The sequence below is a fragment of the Aethalodelphis obliquidens genome, unplaced genomic scaffold (genome assembly GCF_003676395.1).
Source record: "Aethalodelphis obliquidens isolate GAN/ISIS:26980383/991018 unplaced genomic scaffold, ASM367639v1 scaffold55, whole genome shotgun sequence".
In the NCBI taxonomy this organism is placed as follows: domain Eukaryota; kingdom Metazoa; phylum Chordata; class Mammalia; order Artiodactyla; family Delphinidae; genus Aethalodelphis; species Aethalodelphis obliquidens.
In genome coordinates this window covers 434,873-451,643 of record NW_020837999.1, presented here as the reverse complement: position 1 = coordinate 451,643, position 16,771 = coordinate 434,873, and the positions used below count along the sequence as shown (strand labels likewise).

At 55.6% G+C, this 16,771-nt stretch overlaps 1 protein-coding gene across 1 annotated transcript in view; it reads left to right on the top strand.

The window, feature by feature from the left end:
• The window catches only part of KIAA1614 (KIAA1614 ortholog), a 36,030-nt gene extending 24,902 nt beyond the window's left edge, over nucleotides 1-11,128 (top strand). The window contains exons 7-10 of the mRNA XM_027086139.1: nucleotides 1,287-1,548; nucleotides 4,513-4,640; nucleotides 5,334-5,518; nucleotides 10,133-11,128. Of these exons, the coding sequence (XP_026941940.1) occupies nucleotides 1,287-1,548; nucleotides 4,513-4,640; nucleotides 5,334-5,518; nucleotides 10,133-10,326 (769 nt within the window). The 3' untranslated portion in view covers nucleotides 10,327-11,128. The remainder of the gene's footprint in view (nucleotides 1-1,286; nucleotides 1,549-4,512; nucleotides 4,641-5,333; nucleotides 5,519-10,132) is intronic.
• Nucleotides 11,129-16,771: the final 5,643 nt, after the last annotated feature.

Here is a 16,771-nt window from a genome sequence, read left to right as displayed (position 1 = left end):
TTGCTCCTGACTCTGGGCTGGGAAACAGCCCGGCACTCATGTTTCCATGCTCTCCTCCAGCACTGAGGGTCTGAGTCCTTGCTCTGGGGCCTCAGAGCCTTGGTGAGCTGGTCCTCTGGCCGGGCCTTCTCTTCTCCACTATGCACCATTCCTGGTGACATGTAGCCCAAGGCTTCACATGCCACTGAAGCCAGATCTCCAGCCCCATGTGCTCCCCAGAACTCCAGATTCGTGTATCCAGCTCCCCCGACATCTCCACTGGGATGCCTGAAAGGCCTAGTGGAAGTCTCAATCACTCTCGACAAAAGCTGCTTCCCCGGGTCCTCCTCCCGGCAAACACACAGCACATGGCCATCCACACAGGTGGCTCCTGCAGCCACCTGGACGGCATTTCTCCTGGTCTCGGTGCATTCCTTCTTCCTGTACAAATCTAATGGTCCCTACCTGCTCTCTGCCTTCCCTCTCGCCCCTGCAGTTCCTTCTCCATACCGCAGTCCAAGGTATCTTTTTAAAACCTTAATTAAATGGTGTCATTTCTCCTGCTGAAACCCCCCAATGGTTTTTCCTCTCATTTGGAGTAGAATTCAAACCCCTTACCTTGGCTTATAGCACTCAGTGTAATCCGGCCTCGGCCCACCTGTCTGACCCCATCCGACCCCTCTTTCCCCCCTTGCTTATTATGTTGGAAGTCCTGTGGACCTGGTCCCATTATGTCCTTGAACCCACCACACACTGAGCCTCTTCCTGCCCAGAGCTGTGATTCCAGCTGTTCCCTTGCCCTGGAATTCTCACCTCCGGGCTCAACAGGACTGGCTCCTTGCTGCCATTCAGCCCTCGGTTTAAATGTCATCTTCTCAGAGAGGCCTTCCCCGGCCACCGTGTCACTCTCCGATTCACCCTGTTGATCGGTTGCTGGTGGGTTTTCTCCTTTGTTTACTACTCTGTTGTTTGTAAGCTCCCGAGAGTAAGGGTCTTGCCTGTCATGTTTATCACATACCCCAGTTATCTGCCAAGAAGAGGCGTAGAAGAGCTTCTGAAGAAATATTGGATGGACGGACGACTGAGTGAACCCACAGTTGAGTGTGACACCAGGGGTCTTGTCTGAGCTTCTCCCTAACGTCTACCCAAGCAGAGCATCCTTCAGAAAACCACGCGGCCTCCTTTCTGCAGCCTGGCTGTCACTTCATCAGTGAGGCAGTGGTGTGGGCCCATCTGGGGCACACAGGATGGGCCCTTGCCTCCTCCAGCCCTCTCCCACCCACCTCATGTCCATCTTTGCGTTTCAGAGCATTGCCAGGGGTCAGTGTGGGACCCAGCCTGCCCTCAGCTGCCCCTTCTGACAAGAACAAGAAAAGCAGCGGCAGCATCTCCTCCACCCTGGGGCTGAAGAAGTTCTTCTTGGCCCTGACAAGTCAGGGCACAAGGCCCAAGCTGGGCAAGTCCCGCAGCTACAGTGTGGAGCAGCTGCAGCCCCCTGCGCCCAGCCCGGCTTCACACACCAGCGCCCCCAAAATGAAGAGAGCCCCATCGTTACAATCCCTGCATCCGGTGAGTCCCAAGGGCCCAGCCGAGGGGTGTGTGAGGCCAGTGGGGGTGTAGCCACCATTGGAATGAAAGGTGGAAGGAGGAAAGAAGTGCTGCGGGTGCTGCCCAAGGAGTCCCAGGTGGAGAAAGGGAAGCTACTGGCGTTCCCACAGTCCATCCGTGAGCCATGGATTCCCTGCACACAGTGGGAGTGGGCAGCACCCAAGCTTCTGTCCTTCCACCCTGCTGCCCGAGCCTGGGCTCATCCTAGACCCCCGCCCTCACTCTGCCACCTCTGCCCAGTCCTGGTGTCGACTGCCTGATCGTTTTGGAACCTTTTCCATGGCCACAGCCACTCTTTAGTCTAGCACAGATCACTTCCCACCTGGATCACCTCAACGGCCTCCTGGCGAGCATCCCTGCCCCGTCTTTCTCCATGTGGTTTTCAGAGTGGTCCTTCCAGTGTGCAAATCTGGCCTTGCCATCCCCTCGTTGAACACCTGCTGTTGGTCCCTTATCACCCCCAGGATAAAGTTCAGATCACTCGACATTGCCAAAGGGTTTCTGTGATCTGACTGCGTTCATCTCATCACTCTTCTAACACTTGACCCCATTTATCCTTGACTTTGCAGTTCTGTCATCAGGCCACACAGTCTGACTTTGAACCTTCACCGGAAATGCTTTTCTCTACCTGCTAATGTCTGCTCCTCCATCAACACTGAAGGCACTGCCTTCTCCAGGAAGCCACTTCCAGTCCCTCCTTGGGCTGAGCTGGGCACCTCTGCTCTGTCTTCCCTTCTCATCCTGTGCTTCCCTCCTTCACGGAACGTGTCACATAGTATTTTAACTTTTGTCTGTGTCCCCTCAGTGGAATGTGATTCCCTGCAGAGACACTACTTGATCTTTACATTCCAAATATTTAGTATGATGATTAGTATGGTAGACATACTCAATACACAGTGAATGAATGAGTGAGTGAGTGAGTGAATGCAGGGCCGCCTGCTAAAGTCCCCCCTCCCACGTGCTAGAGGATAAACCAACAGCAAACCAACAGTAGCACCTAACTCTCAGCTATGTCTCTGGAAGTGCTGTTCTATTCCAGGTGTTTCCAGGTATTATGTCTATTCTTCTCTTTGCTGCTCCCTCCCATGGGCAGAACGAAGCAGGCAATTGCAGTTTGGGGCACTGGAGCCTTTCATTTTTCAGGCTGAAGCAGGGAAGAGAACGCAGGCTGAATGGAAATTCCATTGGTTGTCTTGCACCCCGTACAGAATAAATATTTGCTGGATGAATGAATGGAAGACAAAGAAACAAAAGCAAAGCCATCTCAAGCTGGGGACAAAAGCCTAGAGTGGCATTGTGCTCCAGGAATTTGCTGCTTTTCTCATGAAGTTAGATTTGTCCCCAGTGTGTCTGAGCCGTGGTGCCAGGATGTATGGCCATCAAAGCTTCAATCTCTGTAAGCCCAAGGGAAATGACAGCCCATTAGTGTAGGAGAGGGGTTATGGGCCATGTAAGCCAAGTGGGCAAAGTTAGGAAGTAAGCTGGCCAAGAAAGAGTGGGAGCAAGTGCCAGGAGGACTGCGCAGCAGAAAGAATTGTTCAAGAACTGAAAAAAGAACATGAAAGAAGACTCCATCTCAGCCTGGTATATTCATGACACGTCTCAGGGTGAACACCTTCCTGTTAGACTGTTGTATTGACAGGTGTGTGTGGTGAGAGGGTGGATGGCTGCTGCCCTGGCTTGGTTTTCCTTTTGCCCTTCTGAGTGGGCAGTGAGCACCTTCGCCACGTGGGCTGCTCCCACATCCTCTAGTGGCTATGGCTCTTTGACCTTTGCACCTGCATCTGGAAGGCTCCTCCCTTCTCCCCTCCCCCGTTTCCCTGGGGAATGCCTGCTTATCTTTCCATTCTGAGTTGACTTCTCCCAGAAGGCCTCCGGAGCCCTGAGGCAAGGTCAGGGCCCCCTCTTAAGCTTCTTGATAATACATCTTCCTGAGAGCACGGATTTCCAGCGTGATAAATAATGTGTGCGGTATTTGTTTAAAAGTCGGCCTCTTCCTGCCTCCCACCCCCACCCTTGGAATAGCCTCCTCACTGGGTCAGTTTCTAGAACACAGATCTGACCTTGTAACTCTTCTGATTAACATCACTCAGTGGCTCCTCATCAGGTCAAATAAGGTCCTTCTGGGTGTGGCCCCTTGGCTCCAGCCTGTCTCCCATCACCTCTGCAGCCCAGCCACCTAAACCACGAGTATGTTCCAGAACATCCGTGCTTTCTCCCATCTCTCTCTGTCCGCATCTGCTATTTCTTCTGCCTGGAACACCCCACCTCCGTCTCCACCTGGAGAGCTCATGCTTCAGGCCCCGCCCAGGCGTCAGCTCCTCCAGTGCCCTGGAGCCTCCTGAGCTGAGTCTGTCTCTGCTTCCCTGCACAGCATTGTCCGTGCTTCTAGCCTCACACTTACAACATGCATTTAGGGCTTTTGACCTGTCCATGCTCACCTCACCCCCACCATGGTGCAAACTCCTTGAGGGACTTTCGTCTTGTCCATCTTTTTAATGCACAGCGTTTTAAGGTGCATACTTGATAAAATTTTTAACGTCAGCAATCATAAAAGGGATACTAAAGAATCACAAACTAAGATTTTAATTCTACAATTGTGTTTATTATTCTGTGATTGATTTCACCCTTTTTTCATAATCAAGGAAAAAATTAGATTTTCTTAATAAGTGAGATAATTAGCATTACCCTATTCAGTTTTTATTTCAGCCCCCAATTTTTTTTACTTTGAAGCTTCAAAACGCCTACATAGGCCCATCTCCTTAAGTAAGTTATGGTTATTCCTGTTAAGCACTTTGAAGTAATGACAAAAGCTTATGCCATTACTTTCTTAGCAGGCTCTCAGGTTCATGGTTGGGGTCCCCTCTCTGTCAAGCCCTTGCCAGGTGGCTTTTCTCACCTGCAATATTGGGCCTTTCCCACTAGGTGTCACCCTCTCGCCAACGTTGGAAAGCTGCCTCTTTTCAGAACCTCCATTCTCTGCTGAGTGGCAAGGTGGACCGGTCCAACCTCTACCTGGTAGGGGAGCCAGGGCATCACAATGCAGCTGACAGGTAAGAGTGGGCAAGTGGTTTGGAGCGTAAACCCAGGGCATGGACAGTGGAGTTATATGCTTCCTGCCTTAGCAGCACGGCCCGAGGGGGGGGGGGGTCCCTTTAAAAGAGAAAGTGAGGCTGACTACCTGTGCCTCAGTTGCCTCAGGGGTCTTGGAGCCCATTCCTCGGTGCCCTTGTCCTGTGCAACTGGACAGGGGTTGGGGTTTCTGTAGAGTTGGAAGGTTTGATTCCTCCGTCGCTCTACATTTTGAAATCAGAATGTTCAGGGAGCTTCCTTAGCCCAGCGAAAGATCTTACTGAAGATCCAGAGACATGGCCCCCAAAGAGGCCCTCGCCCTGTGACCCTGCCTAGAGAAATCCACCCTCTCTGATAAGACCTGCTAGGCTAGCTGCTCTCACCCGGGGCTCCATGGAGGAACTTCAGGGGGTCCATTAACTCCTGGAAGTTTTATGTAAAATTAAAGCTTTCAGCAGATTCTCAAGAGAGATCTCTGCACCAAAAAAGGTGAACAACCACTGCTCTTGGGGGAGGGGCTTCTGGGTCTGCAGCGGGCTCTGCGGAGCCTCAGACGGCTGTGGGAACCCGCCAGGCTCAGCCCTGGCTCGTGGCATCCGCCATCTTTCAGCCAGGGAGGGGCTGGGCCCCAGTGCTGGCTCTCTTTGCCCTCACTCGCCTCCGGCCCCTCACAGGCCAGCCAAGGCACCGCCCCGGCCCTCCCTCAGCGTGGAGGACGTGAGTGCCCCGGGCCTGGCTCGCGCTGTGGGCCGCATGGTGGAGGTGTTCCCGGACGGCACGAGCCAGCTGCAGCTACAGCGCTCCCCGGAGGGCACTTTCGGCTTCTGTGTGGCCTCTGGGAACGGACGCCGGGACTCAGGTAGGCCCGCCCCCCCCCCTTTTCTGGCTCCACAGCCCTGGGGCCTTGGCAAACCACTGCAGTGCCTTCTGGCTGTGGTCGTTTTCCTTTCCTGTCTTTGGCTGAACAATGAGTGAGCTCTGGACTCAGAGAGCCTCTCAGAGAAAGGACTGGAATTCTCCCCTCAAGGGGGTAGAGATGGCAGGCTTGCTCCGCTGTCCCTCTGTCCATCCTGAAATCAGAATCTTAATGCCATCTTGTCACTGGAGAGCCTGAGGGAGGTTGTTCGTGCTGGCTGCTTCCCTGGATCCCTTGGGTGTGGCTGGTGTGTTTAACTGGTTCCCTTCCTCTAGCTGTGGAGTATGTCTGGGCACGTGGACCGAGGACCGTGCCTGCCTGTCTGTGCGTCCAGGCCCCTCCCTCAGGGCTGGCTCCAGGCCCCTGGCTGGGCGGCCTGCCGGGTCTTGATTCATTACTGGCAGGATCAGGGAGGGGCTCTGAACATCCTTCTGCACTCTGGCCAGCTCTCAGCCCTGCCCCATGAATCTTTCAGGGCAAAATGACTTCCCCAGGCCTTTCCCCAAGGTCTGTGGGTCAGAATCCATCACAGGGCAAGGGACCTTGACATATATTTCTCCGATGAGATGAGGAAGGAAGGAAGACAGACGTGCAGGAGTGGGAAGGAGAGGAGAGTGAGGAGGAAGAAAGGGAGAGACAGACACAGAAAGACACGCGCAAAGCTGCCCTGGCTGGGCTGTGCCATGGAGGGTTTAGTCCTCTGCTTTGATATCCTAGGTCAAGATGATTTAGCTGGCTGAAATCTGCCTGCTGCCAGACTTGCAGAACACAGCGAGTTCTTGCGTATGTTCCATCAGTCCTTTTTCAACAATATACCTGAGCACCTCCTAGGTGGTTGTAGATACTGGGGATAGAGCAGTAAATGGAACAGACAAAATCCTCATCCTCAGGAGTGCACGTTCTCATGAGGGAGCTAGACTGTATCTACAAATATATATATATATATATATATATATATATATACACATATGTTTATTTATATTTATTTATATATTTTATATATACATATAATGTGTTATATGTATGTCAGATGGCGAAGAGTACTAAGAAACAAACACAAATAAAGCAGGATAAGGCCCAAGGGCAGTGAGTATGGGAGTACCAGTGGGGCAGCTTTTCTGAGAAGAGACCCCTGAGCAGACAGACAGTGGAGTGAAGTGAGGGTGGGCAATGTGGTGTCTGGGGAAGTGCATTCCAGGCAGAGGGAACAGCCAGTGCGAGGCCCTGAGGGCTGGGAATGAGCTTGGCCTGTGGGAGGAACTGCAAGGAGGTCAAGCTGGACAGAGGGGTGAAGGGGAGAGACTGAGCTGAGGGCAGAAAGGTGGGGAGACAGCTGAGCCCAGAAATGGGGGAGAGAGACTGAGCTGAGGTCAGAAGGGGCTTTCTTGCCAGTGAGACAGGAGCCACCAGGCGCTTGGAGCAGGGACTGACATGCTCTGATTGAACACTTCAACAGGCTCACTGGCTGCCGTGTTGAGAACAGACCCTAGTGGGGTGACGGTGGAGCCAGGGAGACCAGTTTTAGGGCTATTTCAACAGTCCAGGGAAGACATGGTGGTGGCGGCTTAGACTGGGGCGGCTGTGGAGGTGGTGAGAAGTGGCCGGGGTCTGGTTGACTTGAAGGTAGTTCTGACTGTTGGCTGATGGAGTTTACATGAGTGCGAGAGGAAGGGAGGATGAGTTTATCCCCACTCTGGCCCTCAGGAGGGCGCCTGTCTCTCCTCACAGGGAGATGGCCGTTGTGAGCATATGTTGACCATTGCAAAGTGCTCCACGGCCTGTTAGCCACTCTGCCCGTTCCTCCAGCTTCCTCTCTCCTTCGGTGAGGGAGACAGGCTCTCCCAGAAAGGCAGCATGCAGGCATAGCTGGACAACAGTGTGGTTTGTACTCCAGCGCCTCCGCTGGCTGTGTGACCTTGAGCAGGTTACTTACCCACTCTGAGCCTCGGGTCTCTAATTTGTGAAATGAAGCTAATGAAACCCTACCTGGAAGAGTCATAAGGAGCATTCAGTGAGGTATATGGGAAAGTGCCTGGCCCATTTCTTCCCCTCCCTCTTCAGAAAAAGAATGTGTATTGCGGGAGTAGAACTCCAGACGGGGGCAGACATGATCTGCGTCATCTGTCAATGTGAGATCATACCCAACTGGCCATTCTACTATGCCCCCCATCCTCCCCAAAAGTCCCTTTAGGCCCCTTTGCAGGCAGTGGGACCCCCTCCCCCCATCCCCTGTCATAGACTGCTGATGGGCAGGGGGCTCTAATGACCAAGAGCTTCCTGGGCTCTGGCCGGGCCTGCTCCCCAGGATGCCCCTCACCTAGCTGGTACAGGCTCTTCCCTGTCCTGCCCAGCTGGTGCCCTGCTCCTGCCACTGCAGTTGGCTGCTGGATGTCATGCAGAGCTCCCCTCACACATGGAACATGACTGGTGCTGGTGCCTCCTTGCCACAGGCCATGCTCCAGCAGCCAGGGGTCACTTCTCCTGGGCCTCAGAGGGGCCATGAGCTGGGGCAGGTTTGCATTCCTCACTAAAACATCAAGATGCTGGTGTTACTTGCTGGCTATCACATCTGATTCTGTACAGGCATGTGAGAACAGCAGGCTTTGCCTTCTGCTTCTAATTGAGTACAACACAGAGATCATACATCCTTAACAAAGGCCGTTTCCAGCAGACGGTAAATGCCTACGATAGCAGTCTTTCTGTCATATTTGTGTCGTGACTTTCAGTTGTGAAACCTACCCCAGGCATGACAGCAGTGTCTGGGCCTCCAGCTGCGTTCTTTGGGGTTTTCTCATCACTCCCGACTGGCATGTTCTGCGGTACAGCAGCCGTTTCTGCGGGCTCCACCCCTGCCCTCCTTACCTGCCTCTCCCCATGCCACCGACATGTACACAGGGCAGACAAGCTGTTAAAGAACCCAGAAAGAAGAGGGAAAGGATAGGGCAAGGGCTGAGAGAAAAGCCCTGTGCAGCCAAGATGGCCGACAGACCTTGTCAGGAGGGAGCCGGCCTTGCAGGAAGGGCTCAGCCCTGCCAAGAAGCACTGAGAGGCCGTTCCGCAGGTCAGACCAGGGAGAAGGAGTATGTCAACAGATCGGATTTGCTACAGCCAGAGCTGCAAACCTTCAGGTGCCTCGGAGGAGGTTTCAATGCACTTTCAAACCCGAATTTCAGAGGGTGGGCTCTGAAAAGCTTGACTTCTGTTGGGGCCAGAATCTCCTGCGGGGCTGAGCGGACCAGAAGATGACCTTCCACTCGTCCAAGACATCTTAAAAGGCTTCCAGCTGGAGACTGGGGGACCAGACGAGATGCTCTTTCAGGTCCCTTCTAAGGAAGCTGATTTTAGGAAGAGGAAGCAGGGAGTCAGGGATGGGCAGCTGCTTAATGTTTCTAATCAGCCAGCCAAGTCCAGGCTGGGGAGCAGCAAGGGTGCTTAAGGCAACGCTAACCTGAGTGAGTCCTGCAGGGGCTGTCGCGGCATAGGGTCCCCACCCTGCAGTCCTCCTGCGGAAGGGCCTGAGCTCTGCACACCTGTGCTCACTCAGTGCGTCCGGGTGGAGGGCACCCAGCTTTCCCTGGAAGAGCCTGTGCTCCCTTACTGTCAGGTGGAAGCAGCTGACGGAGAGTTTGAAAGGTTTTCAGCAGAAGTTGAGGCAAGAGGGGCTCCCTCAGCTGGACCGTCCTGCACTGTGTAGCGAGGGAGCCCAGCGCAGCTCGAGGCTTCCAGAACCTTCCAGAGCCTGCTCCACTGAGTTCCTCGCATTGAACCCCAGGAAAGGAGAAGCAGGTTCTTCCCAGGCTCACCCTACCTTAGAGACCCAGGGAATGGTCCCAGCCAGGTGGGGCCTCTTGAGGTCACTGAGGGGAGAGGGTACGTGTGAAGAAGGGAAAAGTGAGCCACGATGACTTTAAACACGCGGCCAGAATTTCTATGTTTCCTGGGCTTTTGCCCAGAAGCCTCTGAATCCTAAGTAAGGAACCGTATCCGAGGAAGACTGAGGCCAGGGCTAGTCCCAGACAATCCTGTGAAGCAAACCAGGTTTGGATTTGACCTCAGCCACGTTCGCTACTCCAGTGATACCATCCGCCCCCCAGCTACTTGAGGGCAGCAGCTGGGTCTTATTTGTGAATCCCACCTAGCAGGGTGCCAGGCATGTAGTAGGTCTTTGTCTCAATTTTTCAACATTTTCCTCCCTATTTTACAATCAAAGCTTATCCCAGAAAAAGATAAGATTAGCTCATTCACACTGGGGTATACATGAATAATAACAGCTTAAAGCATTATTTGTATTAGGAGGATTTTAAAAGAGGAGACAGAGAAATGAAGTTGTACCATGGAGGTGGGCACACTGTATCTATTTATAAGGCCAGTTGCGGTTGTGAAGTGGAACAATGAGGGAGAGTGTGTGTGTGTGTGCGTGTGTGCGTGTGTGTGTGTAGTGCCCTGTATGAGCACCTGCCTCCCCTCCACCCCAAACAGCATCCACCTGGGCCTTCCACAGAGCTGCATGTCTTTGATTTGGATTGCCTGTGTCAGTTCTCCTGTTCTCCTTTGCAGGGCTCTACGTGCAGGAGATGGCTGATGAGAGGACGGCCAAGCTGTACTCGGGGCTGCTGGGAGTGGGGGATGAGATCCTCGAGGTGAACGGGGCCAAGGTTGCAGGGCTGGGCTTGGCTCACATTAGGGAGCTCCTGGCCCACTCGGAGAGCTTGTCGATCCGTGTGCTGAGGCAGAGGCCTGTCCCACGGTGACCCGGAGGTGCCTTTGCCCTCACCGTCACCCCCTTGGAAACTCTGAGCCGCCCCAGGGGGTGGCTGGGAATGCACTACATAAAGCTGCTTTGTCTACTGAAAATGAACATGGTGGCTCGAAACCCCTTGGGCCTCGGCAGGGCTTCTGTGACTGACCACTTTAGCAGAGGGAAGGAGCCTGTTTGTGTATGTTGTTTGAGGATGTTAATTTATGCAGAACCGGGAAAAAGATATGGGTCTTCCGCCCTGACCAGGCCTGAGGTGTTGTCAACATCTTCCTGCACCTTTGTTGGCAGGGGGAGGGGAGAGATGCAGTGGGTCCTTCGGTTGGTCCCTGAGCATCGCCTTACCCCCAGGTCCCATCCCACACTGTCAAGGGCTCCCCCAGCCCCTCCCACTCCAGAGCCAAAGAAAGTACTCGGCCATATTGGCCTTGAGCCCGCCTTTTTCAGTCTCATTTCTCCCAGCTCCCATTCGACACCTTTGCTTTTTTTTCCAGAAATGGACAAAGTGTCCTGGAGTAACAGCCTTACAGCCATTGACCATATATTCCAAACCCAAAATTAGCACATGTGGTCTGGTGGGAGAACATCTGGGAGATGTTATCTGGTAGTCAGAATATTAGGAAGTTCTGGGAAATCTTTGTGATATAAGGTTGAAGGAACAAAATGAAACCGAGACCAATTTCAGGGAAGTGCAGCTGTGGCCAGTGGGACCGGCCAGACCAGCCCTGCCCCCCACCACAGCCTGGCCATGAGGACCTCTGTCTTCCTTCTCCTTGGACACGGGCTGCAGCTGGTGCCAAGCTGTCCCCAGCCACAAGCTCTCTGCCCAGACTCCCTGAGGGCAGCTGTAGGTGGGCCGCTGGCAGGGAGATGGCAGGGCACGAGCAGCGGGATGCGCTGTCCTGCCTGGGCGCGTCCACTGCCCAAAGGGTTGGGACTCTCTGGGAGTAGGTGGCTGTGTGTCAGTCTTAAATTATTAAAGAACAACGCTGAAACTTATCCTACTCTGAATTGCTGAATTCTGGGCCGGATGCTCACTTGACCTTCACTAGCCTGGCAGGGGCCTGGGATGGAGGAGGGGGAGGGGAGGGGGAGGGAGGAAACAAGCATAGCAGTGAGCAGTGTTGGCATGCCAGAGGGGGAGGGTTGGGGTGACGCCAGGGTTGAGGCGGAAGCCTGCAGAGACCATCCTTTGGCTGGTGGAGGAGCCTTGGGCAAGGTGCATTTCGGAGCAGGAGACAGAATGGAGCTAAGGGGCCTCGGATAGGAGCAGTGGGGGTGGGGGGGGCTTGGAGTGGGCAGCCCAGGGCTGCTTTACAACTGGCTGGGTGCAGGCTGTGCTGAAAACACAACAGAATCAGGTTAGAGTGAGTGTTACTGCACCTCTCAGCAGGCAAGGTCGCTGAAGGAGACACCTGGCCTGAGAGAAAGAGGATGGGGGAAGGGGTCAGGCAATCCTGTGGAGTGTGTGTGCAGTGAGTGTTCTCCCCTCCTCGGGCCTCATCAGCAGGAGCCAGTTAAAACCCCTCTTTACTGTCCCTGGAGGGTGGGGGGAAAGCATGGCTCCCAGAGCCCCCCAGCACTGCAGGACGGGGAGGCTGGGCTGGCCTGGGGTGGGATGCAGGGGGGTTGGGGAGGCTCTAGCAGGTGAGCAGGGGGACCAATGGAACAAGTGCTTGGGCCTTCAGGATGTGAAGAGGGTGCTGGGACACCTCAGAGAGCAGCCTGGGGCCCCCAAAGCATAGAAATAGTCCCACAGCAGAAACTACACGGGTGGGGAAACCCTAGTGGCTCTGTACCCCAGCTTGTGGCCTTGTGGTCATAAAACTTTGGGGAAATTTCATGTTGAAAAATGCTTCTGGGGCAAAAGTCACCTCTGTTTTCTCTGTCTGGTGAGGATGACGATACCGATACCCTGCCTCAGCTGAGAAGAAATGGAAGCGGGGGTGGGGTGCTAGGGCTGGGACTGGGCAGGGAAAGGTCTCTAGGGGGTACTGAGCAGCTGCATCTGTTACATCCCAGGTGGGGGGTCAGGCTCTTGACACATCTTATTTTGTCCTTAAAATAGTCCAGCCTGGGATGTCCCATTTATTGTCTTCATTTACGCAGATGGAGAACCAAGTTTAGCAGCAATGGAGGCCATTCAGACCCGCACTCTGACTCAGCGCCCACTCTTCCTACTGCAGCTCGCTCCCCCCATGCCAGCAAAGGCTGGATGCAGCTCGCTCCCCCCATGCCAGCAAAGGCTGGATGGGGGGGAGGGAGGGAGGCACTGTGAGCTGTGTGTGAAGTAGACCTTCCTTGCTCTAATTCCACAGAGGCAGAAGGCCCTCCTTCCTGGGGTAAGATGCTGGGCCCTGACTTGTGCGGGTGGGAGGGGGCTTTGGGTTCTCCAGCCTCCTGTGTGACCTTCCCCATCTGCTCTGCCTGGGGAACTACTGACCTAGAAAGCTATGTCCAGCCCTGCATCATCCGCGCCTCCCACAGGACCATCAGAACGCTCTTACTTAGAGCCTCGTGTTAACTAGGCGCCAGGCCACATGCCAGACAGGAGCTCAGAGAGATGAGAAAGACGGGCTCTACCTTACCAGGCCAGAGGCTAGGGGCAGATCAAGCATTCCCACCTGGCCTGGTGGGGCAGTGAGAGGAAGCACCTGGTTAGCCCCGGTGGTGAGCCTAAGTGGTTAGCGGAGAGGGGCGGGGCGGGAGACGTGGGGGGGCGGGGGAAGGCAGGCTTACGCAGTGGGAGGAAGTGCGTCCACGCTGGGTTTTGTAAAACGAGGAGGAACTCACAGGAAGGTAAGGGAAAGGACGCCCAGACACGGAAAATAAACAGCATGTGTAAAGGTATGGACTTCTCCCGAGTCGGCTCTCTGCCCCTCCGGTGGCAGTGTAATGGTACGCTACGTGTCCAGACCTCGCTTCGCACAGGTAGGCACCTGACACTGCAACAACACGGTACAGAAAGTGGCCCCAACTTTAACCTCAGGCGTGACGTCAAATCCTTAGGATGACGGGAGCGGGGTGGGGTGGGGTGGGGTGGGATGGCAAGTTCCGAAGCCTCCAGCCGAAACCGCGGGCCCGGTGCTCGCCAGGCAGGCCTGGGAGGCCAGGGCGCCCCGACGCTGATTGGTTTTCTGTTTTTTGTTTGTTTTCAGGGGCGCCTCTTCTCGGTGGCGGAGGGGCAGGTGGGAGGCGAGAGCGCGTCTCCTTGGCAGGGTGCGGCCGGGTGCCCCCGGCGTGGGGACCGAGGTGTGTCGCGGGACAGCGACCAGGGGGCGACTGTGCGGGCTACTACCCGGCGCCCACCGCGCCCTCCCCGCGAGGCTACTTTGTTCCTCGGGTGTCGCGGGCAAGTCGGGTCGGCCGGGTGGGGCTCTGCACCGGCCGCACCCTTCCCGCCCCTCCGCTGACCCGGAGGCCCCCGCCGCGCCGGCAGGAGGCTGGGGCGGGTCTGCGCTCCAGGCCGCCTGCCTCGGTCCGCGTCTCCGCGCCTCCGGCCGCTCGTCTCGGTGGGGCCAGGGATGCGCCCGGACGCTGCCCCGTTGGGGACGTCCAGCCGGGCGCAGGCGCGCTCACAGCCGCAGGAGGGCTGGAGCCTGGAGTTTGACGGGGCCGGGTTGTTGGGGGTTTTACACGCCCCACACCCCGCACACCCAGGACGCTTGGCTCGGCGCCCGGGGCCGGGAGGAAGACGACCCTCAGTTTAGCCTCGAGGAACGCACCGTTGGGGGCGGGGGCGGGGGCGGGGGAGAGAGGGCAGCCTGGAGTTGCACGGAGCGCGCGCCCGGCTCTAAGAAGGCGGTGGTGGCGGCGCGCCGAGCGCGGCATGGGGGACGAGCTGGAGCCGGCGGGAGGGGCAGTGAGGCGACGCAGGGGCGGGCACGCGTGGCGGGGTGCAGTAATGGGGACCTGGTGCGCGCAGTGCCCCGAGGGCTGTCGCGTGGAGGAACAGCAGGCACCGCTCGAATTTTGGAAATCAAGGTGAACCTGGGAATTCAGGGACGCGCAGGTGCTGTGCCGTCTCCCACCCTGCTCTGCCTCCTCAAGTATTCCAGAGCTCTGCTGGGGACATAATGGTCACAATCCTTAATGCTTACGGCGACGCTGCGAGGGAGGGACTACTTATCTCCGTGTTACGAACTAGGAGTCCGAAACTCCGTCCAAGGTGTGATCCAAGGTCACACAGCAAGTAATTAGCGGAGGGAGGATTTGAACCTGGACCTCTGCAACTCCCCGCCTGCGTCCATTAACCTTCCTGGGACCCTGTGGGGCTCACCTCCGTCGGTGAGCAGCTCGCGAGGCCCGGCTCCGCAGTGACCTTCACCATGACGGCGTGGGGGGCTTGGCTCGGGTTTTGCTTCAGGGAAATGGAGCTGGCGCTCCCACCTCCCCGCGGGGGGAGAGGAGTAGGGCGGGCAAATCATTTTACAGAACAGTGTTTCCCTAACTGCAGGCACAACCACTAGTGGGTCACAAAATCTATCTTTTAAAGAAAGACCAACATTAAAAAATAACGGCTTCCTTGCACAAGGCAAGGGTAGGTTTTGTGTGGGAAACACTTCTTCAGACGTGTGTCCTGAGTTGTAATCTGAAGTGTGTTCTGGCCATGCTCTGAGGGTGGCATAGAACAGGCCCTGGGGCTGAGGCCGGGAGGCTGGCCCCTCCATTCTGTCCTCAGGGCCCAGCGCTGCCCAACTTGGAAGCTGATGAAACCTGGCCTGGAGGCTGGTGTGAATGCACCTGGCCCCTGGGGGGGGGGGGGAAGAGGCCTCCTTGCTCCTACATCCCTGTCATCTAGAGGAGGCCTGTGCCCTGGGGGTGGAATGCAGTGACTGGACTGGACTTCCTGGTCCTCCAAGCTGGCCTCTGGCAGCAGAAGTCCCACGTGAACATTTATTGGTTTGAGCTTCAGTTGTTGGTTTCTTGGTTCCACCACACCCCAACTCCACGCATTCGTTCATCCACCCATTCATTTAGCTTATTTGTGGGCCTTTGTTGGAGCTATCTTCCCCTTGTCCACCCACCAACCCCAGACAGCCTTCAAAAATGTCAGAGGTGCCTGCCCTGGGAAGCATTCCCTGACACTGATGCTGAAAACGTGTGCACCAGTGCCGAATGGAATCTCGGAGACAGAGTTTTGAGTGAAGTAGAAAAGAACAGCTTTATTGCTTTGCCAGGCAAAGGGGGACACAGCAGGCTCGTGCCTTGAAAACTGTGTGTCCCAATCCGGGAGGATTTGGTGAGGAGTTTTATAGCAGTGGTTCAAGGGTGGGGTTGCTGATAAGATTAGGGTGTGTGCAGGGCCTGCACTCCTTTAACCTGGTCTCAGGTAATCTCCTGGTTCCTTTAATCTGGCCTCAGGGTGTCTTCTCTGGAATGAAGAATGCTAACATCTTCCATTTGTTAGGGCTTTTAGTTCTGTAAAGAACTCGAAGATATTGTTATGTGTATCCCTTGAGGCAGAACCAGGACCTGCCCCAAGGCTGCACTATTGTTTCTTGGCCGCTCCTCCCTTGTCTCTGTGTCCCCTCCCCTCTATGATTAGCAGCTGTTCGAATCTGCCCTTTGGAACTCAGGGAAGGTCATGGAGGCTGGAGTCTGTTCCCTACAAACAAGAAATGGGGGACAGAAAGGCTTCTGTGCCCAGGAGCCCCACAGGGTCCTGCTCAGTTTCAACACCTGCATGCTGTGGCTCCCTCCCCTTAGCTCCCGTAGAATCTGGTACCAAGGGCTCTTCATTGTGGTTCTTTTCCCATAGAACTGCTTGTTTATCCTCCACCAAACTTACCTGGCAACAATTGGACTTCCCTAATCTGCCCAACCTATTTCCCACCCCAAGTCTCCAGGCTGCCTCCAGAGCTATTGCAAAGGCTGGGCTGTCACCTGGTCCCCTTCCTTCCCTCCCTCCCCATCATCCTCTCTGAGTTTTCCTTTTCCTATAGAGCCAGAGCACCTGCTTAGAAATGGCAACAGCCTTCCTTGGCAGGCAGCTCTGCCCAGCTCTCTTAGGCTGCGGGTTTGGCTAGGTCGGAGTGCTGGGCCCCGAGGAAGGGGCTGCTGGGACTGGCTCTGACACTCTGCCCACGGCGCCAGGGCTTAACAGCTGTCCTGCCAGGCCTGGAGGGTATCCGGGCTCTCCTGTGGATGCTGGGCTGCCTGCTGGGCCCGCCTTTGTCTTGTCCTTCTGCAATCTGGACTCAGGCCCCAACTCACAGTGTGAAGCTGCCCTTATGGGTCTGGCCAGATGCCGGGTACTGGGGAGAGGCCTGCCCTGCCCTTGCGATGCCCATATACCCAGGGTGGAGGCAGCTACAGCTGTGCAGAGACAAACCCTGTGCCAAGGGCTACAATGGGAGCCCCAGGCAGGAGGCCCCATTGCACCTGGTGAGCAGAAAGACTTCCCAGGAGAGCCAGCCCCAGGCTCACTAGCCTCCCTC